This window comes from Protopterus annectens, chromosome 14.part0, assembly GCF_019279795.1.
Source record: "Protopterus annectens isolate FY-2018-M chromosome 14.part0, PAN1.0, whole genome shotgun sequence".
Taxonomy (NCBI): domain Eukaryota; kingdom Metazoa; phylum Chordata; order Ceratodontiformes; family Protopteridae; genus Protopterus; species Protopterus annectens.
This window is the reverse complement of record NC_056748.1, coordinates 85,466,749-85,485,013: the sequence shown is the minus strand read 5'-3', so window position 1 is coordinate 85,485,013 and position 18,265 is coordinate 85,466,749. Positions and strand designations below refer to the sequence as shown.

The 18,265-nt window shown below is 40.9% G+C and overlaps 1 protein-coding gene across 4 annotated transcripts in view; it reads left to right on the top strand.

Annotated features, from left to right (window-relative positions):
• AFAP1L2 (actin filament associated protein 1 like 2) overlaps positions 1–18,265 on the top strand; it is a 2,783,820-nt gene that overhangs the window by 1,606,563 nt on the left and 1,158,992 nt on the right. For all 4 annotated transcript variants that reach the window (XM_044055822.1, XM_044055821.1, XM_044055820.1 and 1 more), the window contains one exon: positions 6,761–6,940. In XM_044055822.1, coding sequence (XP_043911757.1) covers positions 6,761–6,940 — 180 coding nt within the window. The remainder of the gene's footprint in view (positions 1–6,760; positions 6,941–18,265) is intronic.

The following is an 18,265-nucleotide window of genomic DNA, read 5'->3' as shown; positions in this document are numbered from 1 at the left end:
TTGTGCACTAGTCGTAGGTGATCCAGATCTGTGTCAGGTAGCCATAGCTACAGGGTGTAAGAAACCATAGCATGCATGACCACAGGAAGATCTGCAAGTGTAATTAAGTGCAATTCCTGATGATAATGTTCCGATGTCAGAACCAGTGTGGAGTAGATGTTTGTTCACCTTTATGGTCTGTATATCTCATTATCTGACCACAATAAATAACAGTGGGGTTTAACTTTCCTGTTTATGAAGCTATCTTTTGAACAATTTTGTTGAACAAGCTGTGGTTTACCATTTTGTCTCTAACTCCTCTTCTTGTTAACATGTTTTACATTGTGTCACACTGCTCCCTGACCTTGTGACCCCCAGGCAGGGTCACTCATCACACTACAAAATTGTCAGGCTTATCCTGATACCCCAGCTTATCCGCAGATATAGGTGTCAAGTGGTCCGTATTTACTAGCAGTCTATGTCGGAACAATATTCCATCTGAAGTGCACAGCCTGTGCAAGTCCTTCATGTCACCCTCTGAAATGTTATATATAGGCTTCCAATGACACTACATGTCTACTTGCAACTTAGATGCAGTATGAGCTCCAGTGAGTGCAAGAATGTTCAACTTTATCTGGTGATGGTCAGCATTCTGACATTGTTGCTAGCAATTTGGTTTTCCTTCCCTGTCCAGCCACCTGATTTCACAAACTGCCAGCAGCGCAGACAAAATTTGACTACTACATCAACAGTATGAGTTTCCAAGTCAGAGTGGCTGATGTTGCCCATTTTATTTCCTCTTTTTTCTGAATCTGCCAGCCTTCTCCTGCTTGGAAAACATATACAAGTATAATGACCACTTGACCGCTTACACTGAATGCCCTTTACAGCATTAATGGATATCTGTGTATGCAGATGAATGGAGAGATCTTTTAGAAACAGCGGAATGGGATACAGCTGGAAATAATCTGATCTGGAACTCTGGGTGTAGACAATAAATCAGATTGTAAGCTGACAGCAGCAACAAATGCTCTGTCTAAACCACAAGTCTTTCTGCTCTGTGAAAGTACAATAACCATTTCCAAGTTATGGACTATTAAGATGCCAGAACATAATGTAGCCCCTACTTTGAATGCAGTTTCCTCCAAGCTCATGAAGATAAGACAGTGTTATGTAATATAGGCATACAACCCCCTCCTTCAACTTAGTCTATGGGCAGGAATAATGTTTGGTGCCTCTTTCCTGCTGATCCAAGCTCCTGTGCCTTTGCTGTTTGGGGTAAACAGAGTTGCTCCTTTCTTCTTTAGTAGCTGTAAGAGACGGTGAGGGTAGTTGTGAGAGATGGTGAGGGCAGCTCACCTCTATGACGATCTATACAATGTTCTTCTTGCAGGTACACCTCTCTACTTCTTTGTTCAAGAATTTTGGACAATTCCACAAATATTGGGGGGACAAAGGACCACAATCAGGGACTGATTTTAAATATTGCTTTTTTTAAACTTTGAAAGTTACTAGAATAACACTTTTTGCACTAACATGGATTTTCTGAAGGATATGAAGTCTGAAACTTAAATGTCGGTTCATTATTTAGTGATAGCAATCGTCATTGATATGCCACAAAAACACAAATTTTATGAGGACCATAGCAAAATATGAAACAAAAATCTGCAGATTCTGTGAAATTTGGATAGTTTTGAGGTATGAGGTTGTATATTAATAGAAGGAAGTCTTTAGTTAGGATGTCATACTAACAGTTGCAGCTACCCCTCTCCCACTGCATCATTTTTTCCACTTGTCAGGAGACCATCATTTCCTTGCATTCCACTGTTGTCTCCAGTAATAAGTTTGTGAGACATACCTCCCTCTGTGTTAAAGAATGTTTCATTGAGTCACTCTTAAATCATCCTGCTTCCAAATCCCATCAATCTCCTTTCCTCCGTTTTACTTCTTCAACCCTGCCCCACCTACTTTAACCCTGCCCTGCCTACTTTAACTCTGCCCCACCTACTTTAACACTGCCCCACCTACTTTAACCCTGTCCCACCTACTTTAACCCTGCCCTGCCCTGCCTACTTTAAACTTGTCCCACCTACTTTGCACTTCACAGTGCAGTGTGATGAAATCGTCCCCTCTTTCTTTTTTTCTTTCACTGGATCCATGGGAAGATGTTATCAGTTTCTTTTTGTACCAAAGCTCCTGTATTCTGCTCACCATTTCGATATCTCTATGTTTATGCATCTCTAGTGTCATGTTGTCCTTCACCTGTAATGTTTTTCACCTTGTACTAAGTGAGTAAGCCTAGAGGTAATGTACACGTCATGGCATTCCTGCTTCAATCTCTATAATAACACGTATGATTAGATGATTGTCCACACCCTAGATGGTAATCATACGTTAAATGAACACTTTTAATATCCTGCATAACTGTGCAGGACGCCTTGCCATGTAGACTGCACTATATGAATAACCCTAGGGATAATCTATAGGAAATGCCCTTCCTGCTTCCAAGGACTAAACTGATGCTTCTAATCACATGTTTTGCCCACACCCCAGGTAGAATGGCATATGTTAAATGAACATTTTTAATACCCTAGATAAATTAGCAGTACACCTTGCCATCTAGAATGCATTGCTTTTTTACTTACTTTTTCTTTTTATCTGTCATGGTTCTGTATTCTTTTGTCTAAATTGTCCTTGAGAGTCTAATAATAATAAAGCACATAAAATGCATGTTCTTTTGACTTACAGAACTCAGATGTCAAACATGAGGTAAATGGTAATGAATTACACTGTACTTTGCTTATTAAATCTGAACTTGAGGTGCTTCCATTTACAATCAATGTGATGTCACTTACCTCAGAGATTTGTCTTGTTTGTAATAAAATTTATTCTCTTAACAATGCACTGCCCTCGGTAGAAAATATTGACAAGTCTTTACTAAGCATTTGGCAAAAATCAATAACTGTTCCTGATTTAAACCCTGTTTCTGAGTGCAGTGTGCCCTTCACAGCTGTATAAAGCAGCTGATGTCCTCAGGGGCAGTGTTCTGAGGTATAAAATAAGTGAATTGTAACAGCAGTTGAAGAGAGAAAACAAAATCACAGGGAATGCGAGACAGTGGTTTTAATGGCTTGTTCCACTAGAGAGCAACTAAACAGACCAGAGGTCAGGATTACTACACCACACAATGTTTGGTCTTCTATTTTATTTTTTCAACTAGGGTAGCTTCTGCATCGAGTTTGCACACCTTGTCTTTGTTGGTTTTTACTTGGTGCTGTGGTGTCTGTCTGCCTCACAAAGATGTGTTCTATGTCAGTTGGCAGTCCTCCAAATTGTCTGTAGGTGAGTGTGCAATGCATCATTGAGGGTGTGCGTGTTATCGGCTCAGTGGGCTGGTGCCCTGTTTAGCATGTTACTATACCTTGTGCCCATTGAGTGCTATGATAGGCTGGTTCTCTCCCATGACCACAGCTTCGGCTGTCTCATTGTTGGAGAATGACTGAATAAATGAATGTGCCATTAGACTGTGATTAAGAAACACTGATTAAATTTGATGAAAACTCAGTAGTGATAGAATACTAAGGGAACATTAGCAAGCACTGTGAAGTAATATAGACATTAAGATTAGAAATAATCATATAAGTAACTTGTGAAACCACAATGGCAGGTGACATCTTTATGAAGACACTAACAGGGTCACTGGCTTCAAACTTTAAAGTGCAGTCCAGTTTTCATAATTAGCAGCATTCTTAGCAAATGTTGCTAACGCATGCTGGTTCTTTATAGGTTCATAGATTTATATCAGGCTAATGAGCACTGGGACCTCTGTAAGCTTAGCCATGCAACCCAAGTATATCTCACGAGTTATTGTGTCTTAGAAGTTGTCCTAAGAGGTGTATGTTAGTTAAGGCATGATTTAACAGCTGACTCCTCTCCATAACAGACATAGGTGTAAGGCCAGGGGTTAAGGTCAAACTTCCCATCTGCTGGTCCAAGTTGCACTTGAATATGGCAAGAGAAGGGCTCTGCGTCACACAGATGGGAAATCTATTCCATTGAATGGGGACTCTCTGATATACGTACCTGTCCCTCCAACATGCCCTATTTAAGTTGCAAGGAAAATTTAAATCCTCAGATCTAGTATTTCTGGAACTTTACATTTTTCAGATATTCAAAAGTTCTATCAGAGCAGGATCCAAGGATGGCTTGTATTCTGGGCATAAATCACTTCTCAGTAGTCTGCATGAAACAGAGTATAGAGATAGGGATTTGAGGCATTGTGTTCACGCCCAGTATTCTTCTTGTGAGGAAACCTCTGCAGATGTTCCAGTTGTTGATGTGCCCGGTCAGGTACATAACAATAGTGGCATTATACTCAGTGATGGATCTGATGAGAACTGAATACAGTGGCAGAATGACTTCCACGGACCTAGATGTCAGTTGTTGATGTGCCTGGTCAGGTACATAGCCATAGTGGCATTATACTCAGTGATGGATCTACTGAGAACTGAATACAGTGGCACAATGACTTCCACGGTTCCATGGATCTAGATGTCATGCTCTTACTAATAAGCTGCGTGGCACAGAATGATCTGCTTACAGTCTTAGACATATGTTGGTTGATAGCAGTTTACTATCTACAAGAGTCCCCAAATCCCTGTCTACTGTTTCTACTTTTAGGGGTGTTTTATCAATGAGGTAATTTCCCCTGGCTGGCCAACTTCCCAAAAGTGCTATTAATTATGCATTTCTTGGCACTGAGTTTAAGCCATGGCTTTCACCAGTCATTTTCTATGTTAGACCTTCCTGTAAAATTTTAGTATCTGGGAGATTTCTATGACTACTCCTAGCTTGCAGTCATTTGCATTTGCCTTGAGTTCTGAAAAATAGACTACAAAGAGGAGTAGACCCAGCACAGAGAACTGGAAAACTCCACTGGAGATCAGCCTCTTTGTGGAGGTGGTCTGTCCAGTCCTACCTTCCTGACTCCTGTCTGTAAGAAAGTTGACTATCCAGTGAGTTACACAGGGGTTTATGCCTCATTCTGTAAATGTATTTACAATGCCGAAGTAAGGTATTGCATCAAATGCCTTAGCTAAGTCAAAGTATGTAGTATACACTGTTTTGCTCTCATCTATTGCTTTGGTAACCTTTTCAAAGAAGTCCACCACATTCCGTAGACATGACTTACCTTTGATGAAAGAAAACTGGGTTGGGTTCAGTGTCTTAAGGTTCCCTATCTCATTGTTAATAATTTCTATGGTTATTCTTTCCATGGCTTTGCATATGAGACTGGTCAGGCTAATGGGTCTGTAGTTCCTGGGATCCATTGGCAGTTTGCTCTTGTGCAGAAGGTTGACCATTACGATCTTCCATTTGCATGGCATATAGCCTGTGTGGAGTCTATAGTGACCTTGTATGTCATGCTTCAGGTTGTTTAGGAGGCATCCTGGGATATTATCCAGGCCCATTGAAGTTGTATTCCTAGCCTTACAGAACACATCTAAGACCCGATCCCTATTGAGACTTTGTCAGCCAGACGATTTGCTATATTTCCCAGTTTCTTGAATGTGGCTCCATTTGCCAGCAGTTCAGCACACTGTTATGTGCTGCCTTTGAGGTTTTGGACATAGCTAAAGAAGGCCTTATAGTTGTCTTTGGTCTGGGTTGCTATCTTTACCCCAAATTTTGCTTAGATTTAATTACTCCTCTTAGTTGTCTAGTCAGTTTGATGGCAGAGTTTTTATTTTTTTTATGTCATATCAGCTATGGCGGTTTCTTTTGTTGTACAACCTGTTTAATTTGGGATTTCACCAGGATAGTTTGTTTTTTGAGAAAGTTTTGGGCTGACTTCTGGTAGTCACAGCAGCCTCTATACAATCATTGACATGGTTGTACAGATCTGAGCTTTTGTGAATAAGTCCTACTGTGTTATCTGGGATTGGAGAAGCCTGAAACTTTAACAGGTTAACCCTTAATAAAATGTAGTTTGCATTGGAGTAAATTCTGTTACAGGGTTTGCTGAGGTAACAGAAATGATTTTTATTTTGAAGGAAACTGCTTTGTAGTCTGACCTGACCAGATGGGGCATGATGGGGGGGGGGGGGGTCAGAGGTCTCCCATATTTGTGTGTACCAGGTTCAATATGGTTGTATCACTAGTAGGTGTGAGTACTAGCTGGTCCAGGGTGTTTGTGTTTACAAAATTTGGAAATTTTTGTACCTGGAAATTTGGGACTGAGTTGGAGTCCCAGTTTCTAGAGGGATAATTAAAGTCCCCCATGAGTATGGTGTTTGGTTGAATGGTAACTGTCTCCTATAGGTCTGTATGAGCTATGGGTTGCATGTGACATAGAGGATAACCTGCAGTTTGCTAGGACGTGGTATGGGACTTTGTCTATGGAAATCTGGACATGGAGGAACGTCAGTGTGTCATCCTGTTTAACCAGCCTAGAAGTAAACTTGTTATTGATGCAAATTGAGACACCTCCAGCTTTAGTCCCTGTCTGCATAGACGGTCTAAATGTGTGACGGGTACTGAAGCCTTGCACTGCCTGAGGTACTCTCTGCAGCTTTAATCAATGTCTCACTGACTGCACAGATGTCCGCCTTCTCCAAGGTGAGGAGAGCCTGGAGGGAGTGGTGCTCTGATTTGCTCAGGAGACTGAAGCCGAGCTGTATACATTTGACTGTGGTTATATATTTAATTCTTGATTTCACTGAAAGGACATTTATTGAATCCTAATAATCAGTATTATTCCATTTTCTTTTTCTTTTTGCAGTGCTACAAAAGTTCCAAAGACCACAGTGCCCAATTAGATATATGTCTGCTTGGCTGTACAGTCACATATAAAATGAAACAGGAGAAGAAGAAAGAACATAAGCTGAAAATCGTGCCGACAGGAGCAGATGTTATAGTTCTGGGTCTGCAGAGTAAAGACCAGGCTGAGCAATGGCTTAAGGTTAGAAAGCTTTAAGTGTCTCTAGTAAACTCCTCAGTAACTGACAGTTGTTCTCTGGAAAAATTAAAATGATGTCTGTACAAAAGCCAGCAACTACTAGATGCTGTGAAGTGCAATACAACTTTTAGAATCATCTTTGCAAAATTAAGGGAATTGTACCAACTGTGAACTCTCTGAAACACATGCCCTGTTTATATAAAATAGAATTTTCCCTGCCAAGACAATATTTTTGCAGGCAAAAACCTATTTTACACTGGGATTCCCTATACATGTTGAAGGTTAAATTACTTGAGTGTCAGTTGCCGACAGAAAAACTAGACAAATGACATAATGATAAACACTTCTCCCACAGGAAATTATTGTTGGTGAGATTTCTAATTGTGCTCTGGTAATGATTAACTTCTTCAAATCAGTCTAGTGAACAAATGTGATAAATACAGTATGCACTCGCACACACATACACACACACACACACACACACACACACACACACACACACACACACACACACATGCATTCATGCGTGCATATACCTATATTTACCTATTCTTGTTGTAACAACCTTCTTTTTCCATAAAGGTACCCATCCAAATAAATGCACAAAGTGCTACCTTTTTAAACAACCTGCATCAGAAAAGTTAATTTCTGGTATTTTTATTTTGCTGGTTTATGTATATTTTGCTGAATTTCAGTGCTCTAATATAATATCTCTCATTCAAGACTAGTAATTTTTGTACATGACATGCTTTAGTATTTTCACTGTAAACTGTGTTTAATGCCATTTTGTGTTACTTTTGGTACTGCTACAGTCCTGTATGTAAATGTATGGCCCAGACATAATACTTTATGCAATTTCTTTTGGTACTGCTACAGTTCTGTATGTAAATGTATGGCCCAGACATAATACTTTATGTGATTACTTTTTGTACTGCTACAGTCCTGTATGTAAATGTATGGCCCAGACATAATACTTTATGTGATTACTTTTCGTACTGCTACAGTCCTGTATGTAAATGTATGGCCCAGACATAATACTTTATGTGATCATATGTAGGTTTTACTCAAAGGATACCTTGTGAATACTTTGAAGGCAAGAGGCTCCTTTTATCATTTATGCTGTCTTTCTATAAGAATCTAAACGCTTTTCCTGAGGGCAACAAGAACTTCCAAGACATGCCTCGCTTGGCTAAGAATGTGTTGCTTTTTAAAAGATGTAATGTTTGGCAAACAATTCGTCCACCTGAACTATTCTACGTGCCACTCTTAAGAAGGTGGTGCCACTGGGATCTTGGCTGAGCACCCTGTCCATCTCCCTTTAAAGTTTTAATTGCGAGAACCACTGGGGCAGTTATCTTATGATGGTGGAGATACTTTACCACTGTGGCAGTTATTTTATGATGGTGGAGATACTTTACCACTGGGGCAATTATCTTATGATGGTGGAGATACTTTACCACTGGGGCAGTTATCTTATGATGGTAGAGATACTTTACCACTGGGGCAGTTATCTTATGATGGTGGAGATACTTTACCACTGGGGCAGTTATCTTATGATGGTGGAGATACTTTACCACTGGGGCAGTTATCTTATGATGGTGGAGATACTTTACCACTGTGGCAGTTATCTTATGATGGTGGAGATACTTTACCACTGGGGCAGTTATTTTATGATGGTGAAGATACTTTACCACTGGGGCAGTTATCTTATGATGGTGGAGATACTTTACCACTGGGGCATTTATCTTATGATGGCGGAGATACTTTACCACTGGGGCAGTTATCTTATGATGGCGGAGATACTTTACTACTGGGGCAGTTATCTTATGATGGTGGAGATACTTTACCACTGGGGCAGTTATTTTATGATGGTGGAGACACTTTACCAGTGGGGCAGTTATCTTATGATGATGGAGATACTTTACCACTGGGGCGGTTATCTTATGATGGTGGAGATACTTTACCACTGGGGCAGTTATCTTATGATGGTGGAGACACTTTACCACTGGGGCAGTTATCTTATGATGGTGGAGACACTTTCAGTGCTTTTTCACTCATTTAATGCTTGTTATCACTTACGTGTCCATTTATTAAAACGTCTAATCACCTCATCAACAATCTGCCACCTCTTATCATCAAGTTTGGTCAGGCAGACCAGGAAGATGCTTTATCAGATGAAGAGTGGGAGTATGTTTTTTAGGACCACTCTCTCTACCCCCTCTCTCTCACCTCATGCTGGAGGGCATAACCCTGTCATGGCATTTGCATTAACAAAACAATGGCACTTCTTTTTGTGTTACCAAATATGGCCTCACACATTCTGTACATCTTATAATACCAAAACTACAGAGTAGAGAAAAAATGACAGAAGTGATCCAGAAGATAAGGACTGAAATTGGCTCATGATATAAAGTAAAGATCCTTCTCCCTCCTTGTTACCCTCTCGAGTCTGTTACCATGTTACTTCTATATATATTACAGGTGCTGAGTATTTCTACCACTGCATATTCAAAGGAGATTTACTTGGAAATGGCTGTCTCTAGTAAGAAACCTATGCAAATTCAGTTCTAATTCCAAAATCTATATTTCTGACTGTAACTTTGGTACCTATGAAGAGGATGAAGAACATGTTGCTTTCATTGTAGACCACTAAAAACAGGAAGACCACTCTGTCTGAAGTCAGATGCCATCTCATTTGCATTTGTGCCAACAAAGTCCTGTTGAGATATTCTTCCATGTTTATGCTTTGGGCATCTAGCAGGACATTTAGATGTTTTTCTGTCTTTTAGCCTTCATGCCTGCAATTCATCAGGCCTGCTACAGTAAGACTCTGCTAATTTGTTCCCCTGAACTAGGCATCCCACAATAGTGTGGGGGTGAGAGGTGTCTGGAGGGGCAATCACACAAGCAGCAATGGGCACTGTTTGTGCCCTCACTGACATCAAAGCATTGAGAAGGTTTTTGATATGGCCATTACCTCTCCTCCTTGGAAAGGGACATGGAACATAGGTGACCATGGGGGACACTACTATGCCTTCCCCATTCATGCAGCTACCTTATGCAGAGCTTGGTGTACCACATTCATGCACCAGTGTCACACCTCTGCATTGCCACTCACTCCTCCAAGGGATTGTGACAGTTGGTGATACTGGTGTCCTTCTTCCTCCCCAGACTAGCTCCAAAAGGCATATTCAGAACCAGTAACTGAGCTTGGATCACCTGGGTCTCAGTCATGGCTAAAACCTAGCCATCTTTTGCTTGTACTTTTTCCACTCTGATTCTGCCCTTTTTAAGTGAAGGTTTGAAGCAGAAAATTAGCTGTCTTAGAAATGATTGTGTCAGCAGTAGTTATCAATGTTGACTGCTGTGAGATAGATAAAACATGGATGTCACAACTACTGTGAAGCCTGTGTGTGACCATTTATTGTGTCTGTGTGTGTGTGTGTGTGTGTGTGTGTGTGTGTGTGTGTGTGTGTGTGTGTGTGTGTGTGTGTGTGTGTGTGTGTGTGTGTGTGTGTGTGTGTGTGTGTGTGTGTGTGTGTGTGTGTGTGTGTGTGTGTGTGTGTGTGTGTGTGTGTGTGTAGGAGTGGGAGTGTTGAAGTCAGTCATTTTCTGCAGGTATTGTGGCACCATCCTTGGTGAGGATAAAATACTGCTCAGTGCTAGGCACCTACCTGCCTGTGACATATAATCTGAAAGCTCTGTCATGTCTCTGTTCATGTAGTCCAAGGAAGTACATCTCAGATAATTTATGCTGACTTCTACTATGACCGAGACATACTGATATTTGTGGTGTAATGACTTGAGTACGTGGGTGACCTGGCAAATCTTGTCAACTGATAAAGCAGCTAACTGTCACTCTTTCCTTACACAATATGAAATCATCTATAATTAGCATATTTGATATAAGGGTCCTGCCTTGTGGGCTTTGTTTCTACTGCTTGGTGACTCCTGTTCTGAGCTGTGTTGGCGCGTTCTGTATCTTTGTTTCTGATGCTTGCTGACTCTTGTTCTTAGCTGTGTTGGAGCAGTCTGTTTCTGTTTCTGCTGCTTGGTGACTCCTGTTCTTAGCTGCATTGGAGCAGTCTGTTTCTGTGTTTCTGCTGCTTGGTGACTCCTGTTCTTAGCTGTGTTGGAGCAGTCTGTATCTGTGTTTCTGCTGCTTGGTGACTCCTGTTCTTAGCTGTGTTGGAGCGGTCTGTATCTGTGTTTCTGCTGCTTGGTGACTCCTGTTCTTAGCTGTGTTGGAGCAGTCTGTTTCTGTGTCTCTGCTGCTTGGTGACTCCTGTTCTTAGCTGTGTTGGAGCAGTCTGTATCTGTGTTTCTGATGCTTGGTGATGCCTGTTCTTAGCTGTGTTGGGGCGTTCTGTATCTGTGTTTCTGCTGCTTAGTGACTCCCATTCTTAGCTGTGTTGGAGTGTTCTGTATTTGTGTTTCTGCTGCTTCGTGACTCCTGTTCTTAGCTGTGTTGGAGCATTCTGTATCTGTGTTTCTGCTGCTTGGTGACTCCTGTTCTTAGGAGAGTTAGAGCATTCTGTATCAGTGTTTCTGCTGCTTGGTGACTCCTGTTCTTAGGAGAGTTAGAGCGTTCTGTATCAATGTTTCTGCTTCTTGCTGACTCCTGTTCTTAGCTGCATTGGAGCAGTCTGTATCTGTGTTTCTGCTGCTTGGTGACTCCTTTTCTTAGCTGTGTTGGAGCATTCTGTATCTGTGTTTCTGCTGCTTGGTGACTCCTGTTCTTAGCAGAGTTGGAGCGTTCTGTATCTGTGTTTCTGCTGCTTGGTGACTCCTGTTCTTAGCAGAGTTGGAGCGTTTTGTATCTGTGTTTCTGCTGCTTGGTGACTCCTGTTCTTAGCTGTGTTGGAGCACTCTGTATCTGTGTTTCTGCTGCTTGGTGACTCCTGTTCGTAGCAGAGTTGGAGCGTTCTGTATCTGTGTTTCTGCTGCTTGGTGACTCCTGTTCTTAGCAGAGTTGGAGCGTTTTGTATCTGTGTTTCTACTGCTTGGTCTCTCCTATTCTTAGCTGCGTTGGAGCAGTCTGTATCTGTGTTTCTGCTGCTTGGTGACTCCTGTTCTTAGCTGTGTTGGAGCATTCTGTATCTGTGTTTCTGCTGCTTGGTGACTCCTGTTCTTAGCAGAGTTGGAGCATTCTGTATCTGTGTTTCTGCTGCTTGGTGACTACTGTTCTTAGCAGAGTTGGAGCATTCTGTATCTGTGTTTCTGCTGCTTGGTGACTCCTGTTTTTAGCTGCATTGGAGCATTCTGTATCTGTGTTTCTGCTGCTTGGTGACTCCTGCTCTTAGCAGAGTTGGAGCATTCTGTATCTGTGTTTCTGCTGCTTGGTGACTCCTGTTCTTAACTGCATTGGAGCATTCTGTATCTGTGTTTCTGCTGCTTGGTGACTCCTGTTCTTAGCTCTGTTAGAGCGTTCTGTATCTGTGTTTTTGCTGCTTAGTGAGAACTGTTCTTAGCTGTGTTGGTGTGGTTTGTGTTGATGTTATTTCTACGTGATGTGAGGTGATGCTGAAGAGCCATATTGTCTGTGTAACACTTACAAGGCCTTAGCCTTTGCGGTTTTGGTAAGTTTGAACTTAATACCTCAGCATATGTTTTAGTGTGAGCATCAAGTGCATTTGGAAGTCATGCATGAACTGGTTTACTTATTTCGACCCACCACTGAATCAGCTATCAAGGTCCTCAATCCTCACCACTGGCACCTGTGGGGGACATACACTGGGAGGATAATAGGTACAAATACACACTATTTCCAGAGGCAGCTTTCTGCATCAAGTTCAATTTCCTTTAAGAGTACACAGAGACCACAATCAGTCTGGATCTGGTTTCTTCCTCTTTCTCCTGATCCATAGTAAGACTACCCATTAGCATGGCTATAGCGTTGAGATCTCAGCTGAGTGTCCCAGCCAAGACCTCCAGCACCCTCTCTGTCCAACCGCTACTTCGTGTCCCTACCCAAGTAGTTAACACACACACTCTTTGAGGTCTGATTTATACACACAGACACACACACACGCACACACGCACACACACACACACACACACACACACACACACACACACACACACACACACACACACACACACACACACACACACACACACACTCACACATACACAAACACATCTGGGAAAGGCTGGCACAGGTCTACTAACTTTGACCCCTTTTGCCCAGACTATAAGGTAGTTATCACTGCCACCAGCCAACTCTTTATCAGCTACTTTAAGGCACTTAACAAAGGGTGTCCAAGCTTACTGTGAAATATTAATATTAATACAAATTATAGTTTGACCAAGAGCAAGCCTATTAGGAGTGGCCTATGCAGTATCACCAAATAAATATGCAAGTACTCTCAGAACTTAAATATCTCTACACAGATCAGCCACAATTAAATGTTTAAATATATTTAATAATAAATAATAAAAGAACAAGATAATACTAAATATATCTTCACAGTCACATCAGAGTTCAAAACCACAGGAAATATTTCAAGAAGCATTGCAGGACAGTCTCAAATAAATATGGCACAGTGGTGCAGCGGTAGCGTTGTCACCTCACAGCAAGAGATTCTCCAGTTTGAATTTCAGCTGGGGTGCCTTCTGTGTGGAGTCTGCATGTCCTCCCTTGTATTCATGTGGGTTTCATCTGGGTACTCCAGTTTCCTCCCATGTTACAAAGACATGCATCTGGAACATTTCTCCCTGGGCCTCCACTGAAAATTGGCTTCATTCCAAGTCGGACTTTCCCAGTAAACAAATGTTAAAAAAAAAAGAAAGAAAGAAAAATAACTAAACTAAGCTTCACTATAGTCCTGATTGAATCTTAAAGAATTATTATACCCTAGAATCTTACTTACAGAGCAAAGCAAATGTGGTGAATGGATCTTCTAGGTGTTGTCTAGTCAATCTGGTCAAAGACAGAATACAGAGTGCTGTGTCTCTCTAAAAGACTTCTTAAATTAATATTATTGCTGGGATAGCTTGCAGAATGAGATTATTTCTTGTCATCTGACTCTATCCCAAGTGTAACCCTCACTGCTGGAAGCTAGCAGTATTTAGCATCTACCTGAGAAAATAATAGACTTTGGATCTTTGGCAGATGCTGGAAGTCATAAAACAAATAAACCCTCCCACATTTCAAGCCTACTAATGATTTCTCCTTAAAGACAACACAGAGAGCTCCATTGTATAGACATCCTGTCTCTTGCTGCCATAAAGTAATTTAATTTCAACTGTTTTTTCTGACGCTTTGCTGGAATGAAGTGTTTCAGTTTCCACTGTTAAAATGTATATATTTAAACAGCTACAAGAGGGCATGTAAATTTCTGTTCTATTCCAGTAGGACACACTGTGGATACATTTCAAGCACTTTGCAAAAACCTTTTTCAACACACGTCTGTACAAACCTAGCTTGATATAGACATGACATGCAGCTCTTTTTTTTAAATAATTTTTCTTTTCATTTTGCATTTATGAAAGACACAAACGTTTTCATATTTACAACATGACCATAAGAGAAAGTTATACATTGTAGTCGAGATAGAAACATGAAGGTCATATAACAAAGCTATTTACACTATATACATAGATGCTTTCTCAAACCAGTTTAAACAATATATTAGACAACAGATACATTAATGTTTGCAATACCATATTTTGTTGTGAGTTTGTGGGTATATTGCTAGGTTCCCTTATAACACATTACTCCATAGTGTGCATGATGTTTTATGCTAGTATGATACTAAAGGTTTGTTCCCAAGTTGCTCGAGTTTTGCTGTTTTTGTTTCTTTTATTCATTACTATTTTGTGAGCTAATAGGTGTTTAATAGCCACTTTCTTAAAACCCTCCCAAGAGATGATCATAGAGTCTATCCATTTGAGGGCTATATATAGTTTCATTAATGAGAATATGGTTATAAGTGAGTTTGCTTGTGTTACTGAGAAGTTAGATGGGCGAATATGTGATATGGTAAATTCCCATGTAAGTGTTGATGATTGATATCCCACTTTTTGTAATTTCAGTTTCAGTGAATTCCAGAGTTTATAGACGCATTTGCAACTCCAAAATGTATGCATTAAATCTGCTATCTGATATTTGTAGTGTGGACAGTATGGTGATTTTGTTGCATTGAATTTGTGTAGTAATGCAGGTGTGAAATATGCATTGTTATTTATCATAAGCTGTGTGTACAACAGTTTTTTAAGGGGTATGCTTTTCAGTGTTAGGTTAATTGCATTTTTCATCTGGTGATCATCCAAAGATGGTTGTGTTTTCCTCCAATAGTAAGAGTAAAAGAGGTCTTTCTGGAATTTGATTTCTCCTGTCATTTTGTATGAGTTTGTTATAGTTTTCTTTGTCATGAGGATAGTCTCCCAGAGCAGAGTGCATTTTTCCATGTCACTATCGGGTATGGTAAGGTTTTGGAGGTAACTGGAACACATCTCTTTGATTTGTCTAAGCATTATGACATAAGACTTAGGTAGATTCAGGTTATTTCTAATTTCTTGGATAGTACAATTAAGTAGTGGGTAGATATCTTGTATTCTTTTTTCTTTTAATCGGGGAAAGTAATCTAAATGTAGCATCTTGTTATTTATTTTTAAATTAGGATTTTTATGGAGGGGTTGTAATGTTATCGGAGTTTGCCCCAGGTTTAAGGAATGAAATAGTTTTTGTGTTATGTTTATAGAATGTTTTACAGGGTCTATCATTTTGTGCGCTTGTAGATCTTTTTTGTTCAAAAAGGGAAGTACTTTGGGATTGATGCCTAGTGATTTGATGTATCTGTAATACATTATCACCCGTGGTGGTGACCAAGTTTTTGCTGATGGGTTATACTCTGCTATTTTCAGTATTCTGTTAGTATGGATAATAGAGTAATAAGTTTTGAAATCTGGTAGGGTCAGACCCCCTTTGTTCTTGGGGAGTGTTAGTTTCTGGTACGAGATTCTGGTCTTTTTAGGATCCCATATAAATTTTGCTAGAGAAGTAAGAATTTGTTTAAAGAATGTATTATGTATATGTATTTGTGATGTCATAAATATATACGTTAGCCTAGGTAGCATGTTCATTTTAATTATTTAGACTTTTGCCAGAAATGGAAGCTGAAGATTGTTCCACCTTGTACATTCTTGTATAATGCTTTGCCATTTAAGAGTTATGTTGGCAGAATTCCTTATTGTTTTGAAAAAAAGTGATTCCCAGGTATTTAATTTCATCCTTTATTATGACATACAGTTCTAATACATTTGTAACACAAGCATCTTATATGAATCATGTTGATATTCACAAATGACATAATTATTTACAAAATTCCAGACAGCTGGGCTGGCAGTATCCCCTTTTGTCACCCCCCCCCCCACCTGAAGACTCAAGCTAGTTTTTCAAGTGACCCTTGAGAAACATTGCTTGAGAGGGATGAGCCTATCTGAGAATCCATTACCCCATACTGTGTCTTGATATCTCAGCTGCCTCTGCAGTGATGACCCCAGTACAGTACTGCACTGTTATATCATATGCCTGCAATCCTAGGCTCCACCATAGTAATTTGGGATTTGGCTGGCTGGCTCCTTGTAGCCATAGATCCCCCTCAGACTCCTCCTGCTTTCTACTGCAACTACTTAGCACAAGGGCCTCCCTATCATGTTAAGGTTTCATCATGTTCACATGGTGCAGTTTGTGTCCCTGCCTCCTGCCTAGCACTTCTACCATGTAATTAACAGCACCGACCTTCCTTACCACTTTGAAGGGTCCTTCCCAAGCTGCCTGCAGCTTGCTGTGTCTGACAGGAATGAGAACCCTAACCTGCTGCCCTACAGAATACTCTCTGGCTCGAGAATTCCTGTAATACCAGACCTGTTTCTGCTGTTGGGCTTCTGCCAGATTCTCCTGGGCCAAGCCCCTGAGTTCCCTGAGCCTTGTCCTGAGGTTTAGGACATATACCACAAAAGGCTCCTTGTGGGATTCACACTCATCCTCCTACTCATCACAAATCAAATCTTGAGGTTCCCCCTCACCCTATGCCCATACAGCAACTCAAAGGGTGAAAAACCTGTGGATTCCTCGGGCCTTCTCTGTAAGCAAACAACAGCTGGAGCAATTATTTGTCCCAGTCCCTCTTAAACTGATCTGTAAATGCCTATAGCATGGTCTTTAGTGTAGAGTTTAACCTCTCCACCACCACACCATTAGTGTGGAGGTGGTAGGGGATGGTCTGTAGTTGCTTCACCCCATAGTGCTCCCACAGACAAGCCAGCAGGTCTGACATGAAATTGGCACCTCTGTCAGTCAGTATTTTTAGTGGGAGACCTACCCTACTGAAAAGCTCTAATATAGCATTTGCCACCTTTTCTGCCTCAATGGAGGACAGAGCCACCACCTCAGGGTACCTGGTAGCATAATCTACAACCACTAGGATGATTCCACTTCATAATCTCGAATTACTTAAAAATCCTGAATTTCAGTAACCCGAGACTATAAAGTCGAACCATTCACAATACCGAAATCCACAATCCCGAATCACACAATCACAAACATACATACACCACATAACACACAGACCATTCCACCCACAGCACACAAACCACACAACCCTACAGTACATATGCACCCCCCCACACTCCCCCTACTTATATATACCAACTCCGAGGTCGCACATAACATAAAAAAAAAACTTACACCATGCCATCCTCCACTCACTCGCACACAAAATACACATCACACATACACAAACACCAACAAATCCAACACTCATACTCACACGTACACCTCCCTACCCTTACCCTCACATACAATGTACAAAAACACACGCAGACACTCACTCACCTCCAATCTCAGGCACCATAACACTACACGCGACATACCGGAAATGCATAAGCGCGGATTTGAGATATTCAAATTCGCTCTTATGCACTTTCAGCATTTTAGTTTTCGGCTTCATGGTCTTGGGTTACTGAAATTCAGGATTTCAGTAATTCGAGATTATGAAGTGTAATCCACTAGGATATACTTCTTCCCATGGAAGTTGGGGTACTCAGAAGCCCCACAATATCTATAGATACCCTCTGAAATGGCTCCTCAATCACAGGCAAAGGCACCAAAGGAGCTTTGACCTTGTCTCCTGTCTTGCCTACTTTTTGGCACTAATCATAGGTCCTGCAGTACCCTGTTACATCCCTGGAAATCCCAGACCAATAAAAGTTCTGCATAATGTGTCTCTTGGTATGCTTTATGCCCTTATGACCTGCAAAGTGAATGTCATGGGCTTTTGCTAAAAGTACCAGATGATAGGCCCTAAGCACTTCCAACTGCCA